General features: G+C 40.0%; 1 protein-coding gene across 4 annotated transcripts; it reads right to left on the reverse strand.

The window, feature by feature from the left end:
* Nucleotides 1–203: 203 nt before the first annotated feature.
* rbm17 (RNA binding motif protein 17) lies at nucleotides 204–19,321 on the reverse strand. Of its 4 annotated transcripts, none has more exons than XM_080887897.1 (13): nucleotides 19,231–19,321; nucleotides 18,679–18,826; nucleotides 17,060–17,176; nucleotides 15,871–16,037; nucleotides 15,515–15,627; nucleotides 15,201–15,251; nucleotides 13,776–13,890; nucleotides 13,466–13,617; nucleotides 11,091–11,135; nucleotides 5,279–5,355; nucleotides 4,972–5,070; nucleotides 4,821–4,893; nucleotides 204–502 (listed from the first exon to the last, which is right to left on the reverse strand). In XM_080887897.1, the coding sequence occupies exons 2-13, from the start codon at nucleotides 18,799–18,801 to the stop codon at nucleotides 399–401; spliced, it is 1,236 nt and encodes a 411-aa protein (XP_080744023.1). In that variant the 5' UTR covers nucleotides 18,802–18,826; nucleotides 19,231–19,321; the 3' UTR covers nucleotides 204–398. The 4 variants fall into 4 exon arrangements, with proteins under 4 accessions (XP_080744023.1, XP_080744021.1, XP_080744022.1 ...); XM_080887895.1 differs by having other exon boundaries at nucleotides 13,776–13,911; XM_080887896.1 differs by lacking the exon at nucleotides 19,231–19,321 and adding an exon at nucleotides 18,979–19,125 and having other exon boundaries at nucleotides 13,776–13,911.
* Nucleotides 19,322–19,349: the final 28 nt, after the last annotated feature.

The raw sequence follows: 19,349 nt of genomic DNA on the forward strand, positions 1-19,349 counted from the left end.
AAAGTAGGCTTCCTGGAGATACAACATATGATTGGAGTGGGTTTCTAGAGTTTAACCTCTCGTTATATTAGTGTTCATATTTTGACACTTAAGAACACAACGACAGTCAACATGAAGAATGAGCTTTGTTGTCTTAACTAATGAAGATCTAAAACCAGAAACAGAAAATTTTCTATGTAAAAATGACAAAACCATCAACTCAATGTTGTTTATATCCTTTATTCTTTTTACATAAAAGGTTTTTTGTTTTTTTAAACACAGGACAAACAAGCCAATATACTACAGACATGTATCACTACACAGACTGCTGTTCAGGAAATATAAAAAAGGTTTATGTACATGTGGGGAGATGATGTGAGCTCCTTGTGTGGTGGTTCTTGTAGTTTCCCAGGGTGAATTCAAACCTGCTCGCCGAGGTCCAAAACCCGAAACTTGTCTAGATTGTAGAAGCAGGCCTTGACAACTCGCCCACCGAAATATCGTCCGTTCAGATCCACAACAGCTGCAAAAGAGAGGAACAATTAATGTCAGAACCTGGGAAAACAAAGTAGAGTCATATGCAAAAAGAACAAAATCCACCACATTTTGGGACATTATGTTTCAGTCCACCTGACACTGGCAGGTTGCACCTTGCATCATCCAGGAACTCATTGATGCTTCCGAGCTAGGAGGAAATCCCCCAAGGACACCCATGATCTCATTAGGAGCATGTTGTGATATCAGTAATGCATACATGCATGCATGTGGGGCTTACCGAGTACCATTTTGAGTTGCTGCAATGAAATTTCAGCCCAATGGACCAACCTCCTTCATTTTCACATACAAATGTTGATCTTTTTCCATCTCCATGAAACAAACGTGGCATCTTTTCACTCCTAACATTTTACCCAGTCCACATCAGTATAGATACCCAACAACTCAGCTGCATGCTGTTTTGTTTTTTTAACAATATGGCTGTTAAAAAGTTGTACAGTTGAGGCTGCACCCTATTCTGATATTTACTGGGTAAGCATGTGGCCTTCAATTAAAAACACTGATCAAAACAGGCCCATCAAAGACATCAGAACACCGATGCTGTGGAGCATCTGGCACAAATCTGGAAACCTTGTGTTTCTTTGAAGCAGATCCCTACTAACATGAGAATGTTGTATCACTTACGCACAGGAAGAACAAAACACAACAAACTAAAACAAAGTCACTATTGTCTCAATATGTTTTATGGTAGATTTATTCTCTGTGACCTCCAAAGATCGGTTCATCTCTCCTTTGTAAAAAATAAATTATTACACTGTTTATGAAAAACAGCCGGCTCATGCTGGTAGTTCCCAGCAAACAACACTCAAGAAGAGAAAAAAAAGAAAACTTTTTTTGGCTCTCGTACGTCTGCATTCTAGGAAAATAGGAAATTTTATGTCAGGGTCATTTCCCAGGACCGTCTCCTAAAGATGAACCACTGAGGTAATGATCCTTTAAAAAGGACGCGTCTTATCCGACTGTGTGAGAGAGGACAGGATTCAGCATTAGTCACTGAGGCATGTGTGTCCCAAGCATGATAATGGATCTTGAAGGACGCCGGAGATCACTTCAGTTGGTAGACAGCCATAAAGCGTGTGCATATGCACAAAACAACGTGTGTTATGACTACAGCAGCTAAGGGGAACATCTTGATTTGTATGGAAACAGATGGTTAGTGTACAATTGTGCATCTTTTCAAAGATGAATTCAGACCATTTTTTAAACGTGCTTTCTTCACAAGGGTTAGAGAGCAATTATTTTATGTTATGGGTGCGGTTAGGTTTGCGGATGATTTACAAAAATTGTGCTGTTTTCTAAACGCAGGCGCACTCTGTTCATTTCAATGTGACTCGCACAATCTGCCAAGAGCTGTGGGTAATTTACTAACAGGACAAGCATATCAATATAAATCAGTTGTACATGTGTACGTTCAGTGTAGGCCTACAGTGGCAGTCATGAGCTCGTTAGAATGGAAACAGGCTTTAGTAATTGCTTCGATGTTGACAGTACCACCATAACGGTTCTACGCTGAGAAAGAGACAGAAAAACACCTATTGCCAAAGTGCATGCAGCTGAATTTGTGTAACCCATGACAAAAAAAAAAAAAAAAAAAAAACAGTCATGTGTTAGAGGATCACGAGATCATGGTGAAAACCATGTGCACCTTTTATGACCCTGAAATCAAAATGCTTTAATTTCAGTGTAATAAAACTTAAAAAAAAAACTTAAGAGACATTTTTTCCTTAATAAAGATTTATTAACATAAATGCATCAGACCAACATCCATATCCAAGGCCTGAATATACTAAGGACAGGGTCCAAATTCAACATAGTCATCCTCCCTGTTCTTGCCATTCGTCAGCTGTTTCGCTTTGACCCTCCGTGCAGGCTGTGAAATAGCCACAGAAGCCGCAGTTTACAGGAACCAGAAACCGAGAATTGAAGAATTGCAATAAGTTTTGCTGCCGCTGGCACTGCGTGACTCTTTTAGTTTCCAGGTCATTTCGGAGTTCACTAAACAAATTTAGAATTAGGTGGCTTTGTAATCCATCCATTTTTAACCACATCCTCATCTGAAATTAATAAGCGCACCCTTAACTTACTGCGATGTCTCCTCTACAAAGCAATAACCAATGTGAAAAAAAAACTGTTATTAGATATACATCTTATGCATAGCAAAACTTAAATATTCCCCTCACTAAATTTTGTGCCCTGAGAAAGGAACTCCGAGTAACGCCTATGCAACAGGGCCAATTGCAAAAATCTGAGTTTCCACCTCTCATGTGCAATACTGTCACTGTGCTGTTTCGGTAAATGCCAAGCAGAAAGTGCTAAATGTCCAACAACAGATCTAAATTCATCATTATAAATCTTTACAACTTCTCAGAAAAATGACAAACTGTTCCTTTAACTATTGTCATTTACTATCTGTAATCTAATGAAGGTAATGAACAACTTTCTGTTTGAGGACAATGTGCAATCGCCAGGCTCTGTAACCTTTCCATCACCTCATACTCACGTCAGCAGTGAAGAGAACCGACAGGATTATTTAGCTGGTTTCTATGTAGCCATTAAACCTTTCAAAGAATAGCCGGGAAAATTTAACTTCAAACTTATCTTCTTGGGTAGTATTGCATTCCTTCAAGCGTGAACACTACTGTGATGTACTGTTGTGTTGCCACTGCTTAAAAAACAAAACACAAAAAAAACCTAACAGCAACAACTCTGCATGTCTGATTAGTAGTGTTCTAGCAGAATACAGTATGTTTCAGTATTTGAGAGGCTTTAGCCGACCGTCTGACCTGGGAATCCTGTCACCCAAAACTGCTTCTTACTACTTTTGAGTCACTGTCACGCTCACCCTGTCTCAACACTGAAGACAGCATCGATCGCTTTAACGGGGAAGTTGGCGTTTGCTTTTTGTGCACATTCAAGATGAGCGATAAAAATCAGAGAGAGCGGTCAAGATCAGAACAGGGCTTAAAGGGAGCCATCAAAGGGTGTTTCACAACCGCGCTGTTTGGTCTGTTTAAATCAAATGTAGACAGATTGCAGTCAGATTGGCAACACGCTTGATGTCTCAATTGGTGGATTCAAGTCTTAGTTGCACATGATGACCAGAGGTGCACAAAGATGCAACCTTGGAGGGGAGATAAAAATGTGGATGTTATGGGCAGACTGGTAAATCTTAACTGCACTTTGAACAACTCCAGCCATATCCAAAGCAACTACAAATGGAATTCATGAGCAAAAACAAGCTAAATCACCTCTACTAGAAGACACTAACTTAAATGAACCAGGTGCTAGATGCTACACTCGCCGTTCTCTTCCCTGTAGGGCAGGGCTGCCCAATCCCGGTCCTCGAGAGCTACTATCCTGCAGCTTTTAGATGCATCCCTACTCCAACACAGCTGAATCAAATGGTTTGATTACCTCTTCAGCATGCCATCATGTTTGGCAAAGGCCTGATAACAAGCCATTCATTTGATTCAGCTGTGTGGGAACAAGGATGCATCTAAAAGCTGCAGGACGGTAGCTCTCGAGGACCGGGATTGGGCACCCCTGTTGTAGGGGAATCATAGCTAACATGAGGAAAAACATGACCCATTTTCACACAGTGACAGAAGAAAATCAGGTTTAACTGGGTTCCAGCATATTATTTACAGCTACCGTGACGGACACTAAATACAACAATCACCTCCGGCCTGTGAGTGCGAGAACATGCCCTCAGACTTCACTTTCCGGATGCTTCGTCATCACCTGCAGAAACGGATCACTTAGTGTGAGACTTTTAATTTGATTCTTTATGGCAGGTTTTAGTGTCGTTCTTTGAGAACCTGCCCTGCTTTCTGAGAGCTGTGATATAAGCGCGGTTCTGCCGGTGCCACAGGGAGACGCCTGGGTTGCTGGGTCACAAATGATGTAACACCGCAGGGAATGGGAGTCTCACCTTGTTTCCGATCTGGGCCAACTCATTTAGAATGGGACACATTTTCACCCACATTATTAGAGCAGTTATGCAATGATTCCTCCCCCCCAAAAAAAGAGAAAGAAAAAGGAAAAGTGCGATGCTGTTACATGAAGTAATTTAGGAAACAGTCGCCTACATATGCAGACTGAAAACCATTGTTTAAATGAGAATGGAAATGTCTGAGGCAACCACTTTCATTATGAACAAGTGCACAGCGAGGAAGTTCCTCAAACTCCTGTGATGCTTGAAGGCAACATGGTCTGATGCAAATGCCCGATATCTCATGAGTTGAGGCCTATTCCAGGGATGGCGCTTAAAAGAAGTGAATACTGACCTTTGATGGCCGACTCCACCCTCTCAAACTCCAGAAATATTCTGACGGCTTCATCATCTGGCACCTCTGCAATCTGACAGCGGAAAGAATCTTCACGCTTCTGTTTTGATGACTTTACGTAAATCGAGTTTTATAAATCACTTCATCTCACCTCAAAAATGACACATTTAACTACTTTGCCGTATTTCTCACATTCCTCTTTCGTCTCTCCCTCCAAGTCCTCGTCCACCTCTCCTCGCCCCACCATGTTCTACGAAGGGAAACGACACATGTAACCAAGCTGCACGGGACATCAGACTAGTCATAATCTCATATTAAAACTGCAGTCTTTCCATCACCCCAGTGTTCTGTGTTGAAATAATAACATGTGCCACTTATAACCCACTGATCATTTTTCTAATGCTATAGTAGCCAAACCTAGAAAGGGGGAATTTAACAGCACACAGGGATACACGTACCCTCAGCAGGACCACCTTGGTCGGGTTTTTCAGGATCTCAGTGAGCGGGTTCGCGTCAGACTTCTTGGAGGAGTCAGCTGATTGGAAGAAAACAGAGGTGATCGTAATTTTTTCCTTATCATCAGAATATTTACAGGCAGCAGGTATGCTGGATGGAGCAACAGAAGGTGTCGGACGATAAGTGGATTTGTGCGGGACTGTTCAAAACTTGGGAGCTTGATTCAACACAGATGATAAATGAAACAATTCAGCAGTTTGTTTTGCGTCAGCTGGTCTGATATCTGCTTCGTCTGACATCCAGTTGGCTTTTACTGTGCTGCTGAGAAGCCACTCTGGGTCGTTCTGGGTCATTCAAGTAATAAAACTGTTAAGATTTCTGGAAAGTGGCCAAGTTGCCAGTCTCACTCAAATACTGAAATGTATAAAACAAAACAGAGCTGAAGTTTTCCTGCTCATCTTTATATTTTTCCGTTTAGATATTAAGTTAAACAACTAAAAAAACAAACAAACAAACAAACAAACAAAAAAGAAAAAAAAATGCAATTTCCACACTATTTTTCCACATTTCGGAAATCTAAATGACGATCTGACAAAAGTATTGATATTACTAATTAATAATAATAAGGGGTAAAGGGTGTGCTTAAGCTGCTAGCACATTTGAGAATATGAGAGACTATCAGAGTAGCTATGTTCTTATTTGACAGTCATTTAACTGGACAATAAACAACGCTGATAACAGAGCTCAAGTTATTCAACAGCCATACAGATAAGGTAAACATGGATGGAGCGATATCCAATTGTGCCCTCTAGTGGTTAAACAGAAACACTGACATGTTTAATGCCAGGGAGGAGTCTACGGAAGCGTAGAGCTGCCACCCAGGCAAAAGAAAAATACAAGTGTATCACGTTATAACGTGAAAGGTTTATTGTTCTAACAAGATACTTTTCCTGTTTGTACAATATACTTTTCACGTTTGAACAACATAATATCACGTTCGTACAATATCAATATTATATTGTACGAACGTGATAATTATGTATATTGTAATAACGTGATATTATGTTGTTCAAACGTGAAAAGTATATTGTTAGAACAATAAACCTTTCACGTTATAACGTGATACACTTGTATTTTTCTTTTGCTCTACGCTTCCGTAGGAGTCGGCCTCTTATTACAAATCGGCTATTTCATTTTTAATCTATGCTCGCTCTCTCTCTATATATATATATATATATATATATATATATATATATATATATATATATATATATATATATATATATATATATATATATATATATATATATATATATATATATATATATATATATATATATATATATATATAAGCAATAAATTGCAAGCAAAAAAAAACCCTCATGTATACGAATTGATGTTAATTGGGGTTTTTTTGTTTTTTTTTTTAATTTGTCAGAATTTTCCATAAATGCTCCAATTTTTAAAAAAAGAAAAAAAGGCGGGAATTTTAAGGCAATTATGTGAATGCGCAGGCTTTACTGGGTTAAGTCATAATGGAATACATTGCAGATTTGACTTGTCATAAATGATTGTCCAGGGGTTCGGAGAACAGGTCAAAGAGCGAAAACTGCACAGAAGCCAAACATTTGATGAAAAGCTGTTGAGAGGGGAAAATAAGGGAGACTTGAAGCTTGTTCGCATTGGCAGCAAAGAGCATGCTGTACAGGCAAAACTCTGCACCCTGCTATAAGAAGCACAGACCAAATTCAAAGCAGGAAAGACTTAACCTCCTAAGACTTGAACCCTTCCACGGCATGCATTTTAATTTCTCTTTGATATTTGGGCATATTGGGGCCCAATGAACGTAAAAACAAAGAATTACCAGATCTTTTTTTTACCAGATTTTTGTCTTTAAGAAAAATAAGAGCCACATATGAGGATATTCGTTTAAAATTTTGATAGAACAGTAGCAGTATAATGTCCTTGTAAGTGGATATCAGGCCCTTGTAGAGCAAAATTGAGTATTTTGGTCTAAATAACCCAAAAAGTGATGTCCACATATGTGGACGCCAGGTCCTAGGAGGTTAAAATTAATTTTCATATTGAGGCCGGGTTGCAGCTTCAGCCTGGGCGGCATCACAGCATTATAGCACAGCAGAGCATTTGTGTTGCAGATTGCAGTACATAACCAAACTACAGCATTGTTTGATCGAATCGCATTTACAAAAGTTACAAAAAGGTGATCGAGGCCAAATTGATAAATAGAAGATAATTAGGGGACTCATAGTACGTTTATAAACAGCATGATGTATTGCCATGCATATATGATTTTTAAGTCAACCAGCTGTGGAATCTACTACAACACTTAGTATCCAGACAGTGTCTACCGCAGATTACGTGAATAATGAAAAACTGGTATGGAAGACGATATAGTAAAAGAGGATTTTATAACTTAATTTTTTATGACATTGGCTTATTTACATTAGCCTTATGGTTTACCTACAGTAGCACCTGGCAAAAATAACAAGCTGGAAAGAAAGTGCTTTAGTAGGCTGGAGGAATTCACATGGCTTGAAAGCCCTTAGCATAAAAGTACAATTATACAGTTATTTATCCAACATTAAAGTTTTGATATAGACCCTAAATACAGTAAACAAATGCAGGCCATTTAAACTTGACTTCAGATGTACATGGAAATATGAATATTCAAGATATGATAAATTAGATACTAATGTCATTAAATTAAAATAATAAGATCCTTCTGAAGGTGTTACAGGTGCACAAACTCAATCACTTTTTGCCCACTGGTAGGTGTCTGCCAGGCAACATAATAATATTCCCATTATCTGATACAGACAAGAAGCTTCAGGGGACTAAGATATGAGCCAAGTTTGGGTTACTCAACTCCTGATTATCAGATCGAGTTTGTAAGCAAACAAACAGACAGAGATTTGGTGTTATATACTGTTGATGCTGTATCGAGGTTGTCATATTATAGTGCACTGCATAATGACGCCACCAGAGGGCAGTCTCTACATGTGAAACACTGAGTGGAGCTAAGTGAGCTGTGAACAGGGTCATAGACAGAGTGCAAACAAAACTCCTGCTGATAAAAGTGAGCCAGACAAAATGGATACAGCTGTGTGCAGTAGGGCTGCACGATTTTGCATATAATGAGAATCACGATTTTTTTTGCTTAGAATTGAGATCACGATTCTCTCATGATTTTCTTTTCCAATATAAATATTTATTGCATTTATTAAGTGCACATCAACTTCGTAACAGTTGGGACTGAACATAAAAACCATAAATGTCTCACATTTTGTCTTTGCCGCAAAATGTTGTACTGCTTGTAATTCCGTCTCCACCGTTGCTCGACACTGTGTGTATACAGCAGGTAGTGCAACATTTGAAAAATAGTTGTGGGACGGCACAGTGTAGCGTTTGTCTAGGGTTTGTCTAAATCCCTTGTTTTGCTCAGTGTTGATGGGAACCATATACAGTGGGGCAAAAAAGTATTTAGTCAGCCACCGATTGTGCAAGTTCCCCCACTTAAAATGGTGACAGAGGGCAGTAATTTGCGCCAGAGGTACACTTCAACTGTGAGAGACAGAATGTGAAAAAAAAAAAATCCATGAATCCACATGGTAGGATTTGTAAAGAATTTATTCGTAAATCAGGGTGGAAAATAAGTATTTGGTCACCTCAAACAAGGAAAATCTCTGGCTCTCACAGACCTGTAACGTCTTCTGTAAGAAGCTTTTCTGTCCCCCACTCGTTACCTGTATGAATGGCACCTGTTTGAACTCATCATCTGTATAAAAGACACCTGTCCACAGCCTCAAACAGTCAGACTCCAAACGCCGCCATGGCCAAGACCAAAGGTCACCATCAGTAACACACTACAACGGCAGGGAATCAAATCCCGCAGTGCCAGACGTGTTCCGCTGCTGAAGCCAGTGCATGTCCAGGCCCGTCTGAAGTTTGCCAGAGAGCACATGGATGATACAGCAGAGGATTGGGAGAATGTCATGTGGTCAGATGAAACCAAAGTAGAACTTTTTGGTATAAACTCAACTCGTCGTGTTTGGAGGAAGAAGAATACTGAGTTGCATCCCAAGAACACCATACCTACTGTGAAGCATGGGGGTGGAAACATCATGCTATGGGGCTGTTTTTCTGCCAAGGGGACAGGACGACTGATCCGTGTTAAGGACAGAATGAATGGGGCCATGTATCGTGAGATTTTGAGCCAAAACCTCCTTCCATCAGTGAGAACTTTGAAGATGAAACGAGGCTGGGTCTTCCAACATGACAATGATCCAAAACACACCGCCCGGGCAACAAAGGAGTGGCTCCGTAAGAAGCATTTGAAAGTCCTGGAGTGGCCTAGCCAGTCTCCAGACCTCAACCCCATAGAAAATCTGTGGCGGGAGTTGAAAGTCCGTGTTGCTCGGCGACAGCCCCAAAACATCACTGCTCTCGAGAAGATCTGCATGGAGGAATGGGCCAAAATACCAGCTACTGTGTGTGCAAACCTGGTAAAGACCTATAGTAAACGTTTGACCTCTGTTATTGCCAACAAAGGTTATGTTACAAAGTATTGAGTTGTATTTCTGTTATTGACCAAATACTTATTTTCCACCCTGATTTACGAATAAATTCTTTACAAATCCTACCATGTGAATTCATGGATTTTTTTTTCACATTCTGTCTCTCACAGTTGAAGTGTACCTCTGGTGCAAATTACTGACCTCTGTCATCATTTTAGGTGGGGGAACTTGCACAATCGGTGGCTGACTAAATACTTTTTTGCCCCACTGTATTTAGCCAGGTGATAAGTGATAGCCTCCGTAATTTCTTTGTGCCTGCGGGAATTCGACGGGTATGGGGAAGCACGGTATAAGGTTCCCGTTATTGATGTTTGGGTGGTTGACCGGGACGGATTTTCTCCTGTCACTTTCTTGGCCTTTACAGCTTCATCATCTCTCACGTGCTCTCCGTTGTTTTTTTCCCTGCCTGCTGGCTTCTGTATCACGTGGTATAAGGCTCCGCCCTTGTCATTTGTTTTCATGCAGATTATGTCCCGGATCAAAATGCGGTCATCTTTTTTTTTTTCTTTTTTTAATCGTTGTCATTTGGAAATGAGATCGCACATATGTATGAATTGAGATCGCGATTTTCTAACAATTAATTGTGCAGCCCTAGTGTGCAGTATTACCCTTGAGAACAGATACACACTTTATCTCCATTTAGCGCACTTTTAGCTACTGCCTGGTGTCAAATGTGGCAACAAACTCACATCAATAAGCTATGGAAGAATGTAGGTGTCCCAAAGTGCAAATGTCCTAATTAAACAGAAATTTAACCATTAAACTAATCATCTACTCTTGAAGTAAGAGAACACCAACTTAATATGATCAATGTTAGCAGTGGAAGCACTAGCAGCCTTCTTTCTTTGTAGGTCAAAGTCCACACGTCTATATTAAATGTGGTTATGCAAGGTTCCAATAAAGTAAGTTAGCTTTGAAATAATCCTCATCTACTTTACAAGCTTATAATACCCCCAGTTACCATATGTGATAAGTCAGGAAGGTACGAAGGTATCAATAACTGGATGTGTCCAAGCTGACAGCTGTTTTAACACAAATATGCTGCGTAGAGAACATGGATGCAGAGATTCATGCTAATACAATGAATCTGTGACACGCGCATAGAGTAACTGTGTGACAGTATGCATGTATATAAAAGTCATGCAAACACAAACTTTAAAGATGATCCGTGTGGCACATTCTGCAATATGAAAGGGAGAAAATGGGAGTGGAGGCCAACCTGCAGAGCCTGAAGTCTCAGTGGCACCTGATTGGCTGGAGCCTGCTGCTCACACACACGCGCGCACACACACACACACACACACACACACACACAAAAAATGAAAAGACATGCATGTAAAGGTCACTGTAAAACATCTAACTGATATTGAAATGGAATCTTGCTGTGGTCACACCCAAAACAAAAGTATGTGAAAACAGTGGACGGCTAAATAATCCACATGCTCACACAGACCAGGACAGGCTTGAGACAATAAAAGCAGCTTTTGATGCAGCTGACAGATACAGAAAATCACGTTAAAGCAGACAGGGTGAAAAGGAACACAGAAAGGCGGGGTGGGGCATAAACATCAGAACACGAGCGGTAGGGCTGGGCGATGTGGATCTTGAGGGGTAGGCTGAGAGTAACGTGCTACTGGAGCACAATGTGAAGAAATAAAAAAATAAAACAAAATTTAAAATCCAGTTGAGCTAACCTAGTTTAAAGGGGTCATAAAAGAGTATTTTATAAACAGAAGCCAATAAACCAAAACTGTAAAATTGATGGAGACCTATATATTTATTTATTTATTTTAAATTATATGGCGCCAAATCACATCAACAGTCACTTCAAGCAGCTTGATATTGTAAGGCAGTGATACTCAAGGTTTGGCTGGGGACCCCGAGTGGGCTATGAAGGTACTGCAGGTGGCCCACAGTAATCACAGAAATTCAGTTTGACGTTATAAACATTTACAGTTACATATTTATATAAAATGATTCATTTCTATAAAAAGGGAATTAAAACTGGTAATAGGAAGTGATTAGTTTGTGATATTACTCACTACTCTGACTATTTAGGGCAGAGTAGTGAGTAATGTTGCTCTTGCACTGGAACTTGGGGCCCAGTGGTAGGTGGGTCACACAGTGGCTCAGCACTTAGCATATGACTGCAATACGTTTTAGCCATTTAGAGCAAAAAAGCCTGTGTTGCTTATGGTTTTGTTTGGTTTTTTTAAACCGAATTTTTAGGAAATGAATTGCTTTCTCTTGTAACTTGACTTTTCTTTTAAGATTTGGCCCATGGCATTTTCTGGTATTTAAGTGGGCCGCAGCCCTCTTGAATTAAATGACTTTTGTAAGGAAAAGACCCGACAATAACACAGAGAAAACCCAAAAATCAGATGACCCCCTATTAGTAAGCACTTGGTGACAATGGGAAGGAAAAATTCCCCTTTTAACAGGAAGAAACCTCTGGCATAACCAGGCTCAGGGTGGGGCAGCCATCTGCCGTGACCCCACAGCCACACCAGGCACACATGTGCCTGTCGTAAATGCTGTTAGGAGTCTTACAAGCGCCTAACTGGCACGGTTGGATGGCACAAAGCTACAAGCACGAAGCCAAAGCTTTGGGTCCGACCTCTGGCTTTTCACTCCTGCATGTTTAGGGTTGAGACCCACACGCTGCATGCTTCAGGTAACACTGTCATTATAATATACAGAGGTACAGTGAACTTAACATTGAGTAATGGAGGGAGAAGAATCCTTACTAGACACGTAAGGATGATTATTACAAGCAGCAGAAATCATTTTACAGTGAGCTGATGGGTTTGCAGTATTTCAGGGTTTTAGTTCTGTTTTTACTCAGAGATTGGTCCATCATGGGAACATTAACACACACACACACACACACACACACACACACACAAAACCCAACTAAACTGTAATGTGCCTATTTACACAAGTGGCACAGAAACTTTATTAACACAGATACAGTCATGACCTGACTGCAAATGATGATTTGTGTTTTCCTACAAGGTCTTTTTGTACGTGCCAATTTTACCCACGCTTAGTGAGTTCAAGTGTAAACTGACTCACTAAGTCAACTCTTGAAGCATCATGAAAGAAAACATTAGCTTATTGCTTTGCTTTCTAACCAGCTTCATTTCTTAACGAGGCTTTTAGAGTGAAACATTTGCAGGAATTTGTATAAAAACCTAAACTGACAGTCTGACACATGATTACAAATTAATATACATTTCTTAATTTGTATATTTAATTAAGACGTAATGCCGTTTTTAACAAATGGCAGTCTTATGTTTAAAATAATGACAGTAGTTCAGCTAAGTGCAGTTTAGTTTTGGTTTTCACTGTGAGAGTGAGCATAGAATTCAAAGTAATGAGAGAGTGGGGGCAGGGGAGAGAGCCGTAAACATCTATATGACTGCACAAACATTTATGTGACACAATGATCAAATTATAACTCGATCAACCAACTTCTCTGATCTAACCTGCTAATGTACCGTTTAAAAACAAAACAAATACAAAGGCATCGCCCAGCCCTAAGCTAAAGATGGAAAGGACAAAAAAAAAAAAAAGCACAAAGGTCGCTCTTACGTTTTTCTGCTGCGTCACCTATGATGATCTTTCCACCTCTCTTGCTGGTCTTTTCCACGGACAGTGCCGTGCTGAGGCCTTGCTCGTGCTTCCCGAGGCCCTGGCCTTCTTTGAAGCCATATTTCTGCATAATCTTATGGGCCACTGTGCCTCTGCAGGTGAAGGAGAATTAATGAAACATTCAGCTATACAGTACATATAAACATGATATACAACTGATTAACTGTAGTACTTAACTTGAAGTACTTTTTATTCAAGCAAAAATAAATGAACTATATAAATCTACTTGTTGTGTAATATAAGCACCCACCCCATGTTAGCAAGGAAGGAGCTGGTCGGTCCGGGTGGTGAGCGGGGCCGGTCTGAGTCTTCATACATAGGTGGAGGGATGGCCGCCTTTGAGCCTCTGGCAGGACGGCCCTCATCTTCATAGGAAAATGAAGAGCCTGAGATCACACACACAAACAGAAAATGGCTGATGCAGTAACAAAGGGCTCAACTGCAATGTCAACATGCATTCAAAGTAAACTTTAGGCATATAAAGGTGACCTATTATGGTCATTTGAAGCGCCACATCTTTATTTGGAGCTGCATGATTCACAGTTAGATGGGGGTTGGTAAATACAGCTATATTCATCCTGTCTGAAACCATGTTTTAGTTCCTCTTCCTTTAACTTTAACACCACCATCATTCCATTTCCTCGACAGGCCGCCCTGTAGTAACCTGAGACAAACATACACGATATTGCCAAAGGCATTCACTTAACAACCGCTGACCCCGCTCTCTGATTTTACATGACCTGCTGCTTCATGTCTGAGTTGTTGTCATTTTCAATCGTTTCTACTTGGTTATAATACTACTAACAGATGACTGTGGAAGATTTAGCAGTGAAGAAATTTCATGACTAGACTTGTTGCTATCCTATCACAGTACCACACTGGAATTCACTAAGCTCCTGAGAGCAATCCATTCACCCACAAACATTTGTAGAAGCAGTCTGAATGCCTGCATGCTTGATTTTATCCACTTTGGCCGTGAGTGAGTGGGTGAGGAAGCACTTTTGGAATTACAGTATATGATATCCACTCTTACTGCCATTATATGGTTCTAGGAGCAGAAAGAAATGAGCATTCAGAAGTCTGAAAGCTAAATTTTTGTACTGTGTTAAAGTTAAAAAAACTTAAAATGCAGTGTGGCAGTACACACTGGCTGCCTTGTGTCCCGTTCTCTGTCGAGATGATCCCACACTGCTTCAATAAGGTTGAGGTTTAGGCTTTGAGGAGGCCAATTCATGAGTGATAGTGTTCCAGCATATCCAGGTGTGCCTTTATCTATCCAGTAAAAACATACCTCTATCTACCAATGCGTGTAAACACACTATTAATGTGTGCTATCATGCTGAAAAACAAAGCCACTCCCAATCAGATACTTCTCAGATGGTATTGCACGGTGGAGCAAAGCTCAAACCTGACAATCCTGACTTTACCAGCCCATCGGTTTTCACAAGATCCCAAAATCTGTGTGTCACGTTCTGTGTCCATGACACAGAAAGAAAATTCAGATATATTTTAAATGAAATTCTACTAAAAATATTCAAGCTCATAAGCCCCATTTTCCCTAAAAATCCTAACCCTGCAGGAGAAAAAAACCCTACAGTTTCTCTTCATTATTCTGCAGTGAGCCAGTTGTATGCTGCTACTAAGATAAATATCCCCTCAGACTTATCAGACTTACCATCTCTGTCCACAAGGGAAGATGGAGGGGCAATGGCTGCTCCACCCATGCCTGAAACAGAGACAAAAACAGATCAAACAATCAGGCAAGTGGGTTTTACTTTTTGTTTTACTTTCAAAATAACTTCAGTGATCAATTTATGATAAGAAAACAAAGACAAGTAATCTCTGGGAGGGGCACAAACCATCTAGGGTGTCAACTGATTTGAAATCACGAGACGCTAAATGTCTAAACAATGTGGATAAGGATCAGATCACAGATTATTTTACTTGCAAATCAGAGTCAAAACATCATTCAGTGTTTCAAGAACTCACTTCTTTTCCTCCTCTCCTTTTCGTACTCCTCCTCCTCATCCGAGTCTTCCTCTGCTGCCGGGAAACGAGAGAAACCACTGGGAGCTCCACTTTCGTGTCTGTCTTTCCTTTTCCTGCAGACACAACGCCCACATTCAGGATTTAGTTGTCTGCTTCATTCAGTTCATTTCTAAATCAAAGTAAAGATCCTCCAAATTCCTGAAAACTAATAAATAAAAATCTATTTTAATCATTTTAAATGTGGAAGAATAGAAAGCTTCAAGTATTTTATTTCATCTAGTTTGTCAATCTTTAGCTTGTATAATACATCGCCTACTGAGGAGAATTTAAAACAAAAGAAAAGAAAACAGCCATACTTTTCCCTCTCTTCAATTTCCTTCTGCCGCTCCTGCTCCCTCTGTCGCTGCCGTTCTTCTCTGTGACGCTTCACCACCTTCTCGTAGTCATTGGGGAACATGGGGTCATACTCGTCTGCTAAGGGGATCAGCACATCACTAGCAGAGAAGGCACTGGGGACTGCATCCTAAAGCAAGAACCAGCAACATATGAGTGAGATAAATGAGTTCCTTTACAATTTTTACACTGGACACTGTTATATTCTCCCTCTGCATCTTTGGCAAAGATCCAACTGAATTAAATTTTTAAAAAAAAATTAAAAACAGCAAAATACAGACAACATGAAAGAACTGGTTGACAACATTACGCTATAGAATACTATATGTAATACTAAAGATAAAGCTGGATTTATGGCACACGAGGGGTGGATGAACGCAGGGGAAATGTGGTTTTTATACATGTTTATGCATATTAGACTGGTGATGTGATTCTTCAATTATCTTTATACCTGCAAAGCAAAGAGCAGTTGTTTTTAACTAAAGAAATAAAACTTATTTCATTCCACCTTGCTCATCTCTACTGCAGCGCTGCCTCACTGTCACCCAGAAAGGAGCGACTGCAGCTCCACATACACTCATCACTGAACCATGACGACAGCCGTGTAAATCTGTTTCTTCCTGTCTCATGTAGAAACTGAGAATAAGCTTGAATTTAGTATCTGACCAGTGTCCAATAAAGAAGCAGTGGCTGCTGCTTATCAAACAAATCAGCAGATTTATTTTAAAAACAGCATTCAGTCTCGACTTGATTTGGAAACAGTTTTATTTGTAGTTCAGCAAATCTCATCATATCCGAGGAAGCATTGACTAAAAGAATCCTTGTAAAGCTTTCCAAAGGTTGCTGGTGTTACTCTACTAATATGCAACCTGTCTCAAAGTGAGCCTTTGCTTTTAACATTCAGCCTGCAAGCCACGATCAGAGAGAATGTGAACACACAGCAACGTCAGACACGATCACCACCAGCTTTGTCGTTATAAAAGACCGTTTGACCGATGTTTGTGCAGCATTACAGATATTTAAGACTCAAGTAATGCTGCACAAACAGCATAATTTGTCCAGGTGTTTTTCAATATTTCCATACTGACCAACCCAGTAACAGTTTAACACTGGTCTTGAGTACCCATCCATAACAAACACTGTGAGCCGTACCTTGAGGCCAGCCGCAACATGTGGAGGAGCGTCTGTGATCTGTCGCTCATCACTGGAACTTCCTCTCTTAAGATCAATGACAGGCGCCAAGACGGTGGTCTGCTTCATCCGCTGGGTCTACAGAAAAGAAAAAAAACAACAAAAAAAAAAACAGCATAAACAAAACAACCAATTAACCTTGTTCTTCTTCTGATCAGTGACTGTAGAAATACATCAAACAGAAAACCATTTGCTCCACACTGGCATGACAGACAGTTGCTGCGGATATGTTGGCTGCACATCCCAAACATGCTCTACTGAATTGTAATCTGGTGACTGCAGAGACCATTCGAGCACAGGGATCTCATTATCACATTCAAGACACCAGTCTGGGATTATCTGAGCTTTGTGACATGGGATGCTATCTGCAGGAAGCAGCCATCAGAACATGGGCACACAGTGGTCATGATTGGATGGACATGGTCAGCAACAATACTCAGAAAGGAAGTAGCATTAAAAAGAAAAAAACCTCAGTCTGTATAAACAAGCCCAAATTATGGCAAGAAAACTGCTGTATATAGACAAGTTCATTCAGAGATGCTTTTCGGCATACTCATTTGTGGTTTACTCATAGGGGTTATTTTGTAACTCAAATAACCACTATGTCGCCCAGGGCTGCAATGATTCATCAAGTAAATCAAATATTTCAATTTAAAAAAAGTTTTTAAACACAAATCTTTTGCTTTGATGCTTCGTTTAACATACGACTCTGTAGCGTGCCATTATCACCATGGAAATGCAAGCATTTCACCCACATTTACATGTAAAAACAAACCTACAATAGAAACTTATTTAGGAGCAGCATGTAAATAATAGGTTTGACCAAATTAAGTCCACACAGCCGCCAGTTTTCAACAAAAGCACTGATAACACAACGGCAAGAGTGATGATGACGCTGGTTTAAGATGGAGCCATATTCTTTTTACACATACACAGATTGCAAAGAGCAAAAAGGCAGAGCCGTTACCGAGACGGTAAGCTCAGGCTGAGTGAAAGAAAACTTGTTTCAGGTGTCCAAAACATCAGCGTGCTTCCTGTGATCAACATTAAAACCTTTACTGGGAAAAAGTGAGTGGGAGTCCTTCATCAAAGCACCTGATCAACAAACTCCAAAGTGATGAAAAGTGAGCTTCGTAGCTGCTCCATCCACGGCCATTTGTTTATTTTTTTTTAAAAAGTCCTGTAAAGCTGCAGAAGTTTTATTAAAATCTGCAGAACTATTAACTTAGTCTGATACTGTGTTTAAATCATACAGCTTAATGAAGGCTGACGGCAACCGCTCAGTTTTACATAGAAGGGAAGAATGAGGCAAGACTGGGATGTACTAGACCAGATTTAATTCAAAACATTCATAACATTTTTCAGACCAAATGTAAAATAATATAAAATATTTTGTTAATTAAATTACATTAATATTTAACAATATAAAAAAAGAGCTTTTTTCACAAGCTAATAAAAATGTACACATGTACACACATAAGCACTAGTATCATCATTTCTGACCATCTTATAAACAAAAGTGTACGTTAAGCTTGATTGAATGACAGCCCACTATAATACATGTGTAGTACTGCACGCACCTTGGCCTGTGTCAGAGCCGCCTTCTTCACCTTCAGCTGGGACTGTAGCAGCTTGAAGTTCTTGGACCAGCCTTCGGTCTTAGTGTCACTGGCACCCACACCGAGGTCATCATAGAGCGACATTGCTGTCCGTCAGTGCTCCTGTTGCCTTCGGACACACAAACACGTTTCACTTCTTAATATTTATCGAGCCTACGGTATCATCATTCAGTCCTTCACTGCTTGGAAAAGCAAAAAATTAAAAAAAAAATTAAATCGGTTATAACGTGCAACAGCTAAATCACAAATCTCCGCTATAACCTTTTGTGATTCCGTCGTTTGATACTGAAGCAAATTTCCCAGGAGAAACTGGGAAACGTTAGCTAGCTAACGAAAGCTAAGGCTAGTGTTGCTAATGTCTGCTCCTTATGAAATGTGTCAAGAAAAGACCCAACATTCGTTCCACTGTCTCTATACCTACCACTATTAAATAGAATTTAAAATTAATTACAAGTCAGTTCATATTAATCTACTTTTTTTCTTTAAAAAGGCTAACCAGCACATTTGATATACCTCCTCACTGCTCGTAACGGAAGCCGGAGCGCAAAAACAAAAACCAAGAGCCAACATTTGCCGGGATTTTACGGTCTTGCGCCATCTGGCGCCCGGATGACTCATTTGAAACCAGCAAT

Source organism: Rhamphochromis sp. 'chilingali' (genome assembly GCF_963969265.1).
Source record: "Rhamphochromis sp. 'chilingali' genome assembly, chromosome: 7".
NCBI classification, from domain to species: domain Eukaryota; kingdom Metazoa; phylum Chordata; class Actinopteri; order Cichliformes; family Cichlidae; genus Rhamphochromis; species Rhamphochromis sp. 'chilingali'.

Bases quoted from the DNA above. Each gene is read 5' to 3' on its own strand.
- rbm17 (XM_080887895.1), bottom strand. From the start codon at position 18,801: ATGTCGCTCTATGATGACCTCGGTGTGGGTGCCAGTGACACTAAGACC. The intron at 16,038-17,059 runs GTACGGCTCACA...TTCTTGCTTTAG, and splicing joins ATGTTGCGGCTGGCCTCAAG to GATGCAGTCCCCAGTGCCTT. The intron at 5,071-5,278 runs GTACGTGTATCC...TTCCCTTCGTAG, and splicing joins CCAAGGTGGTCCTGCTGAGG to AACATGGTGGGGCGAGGAGA.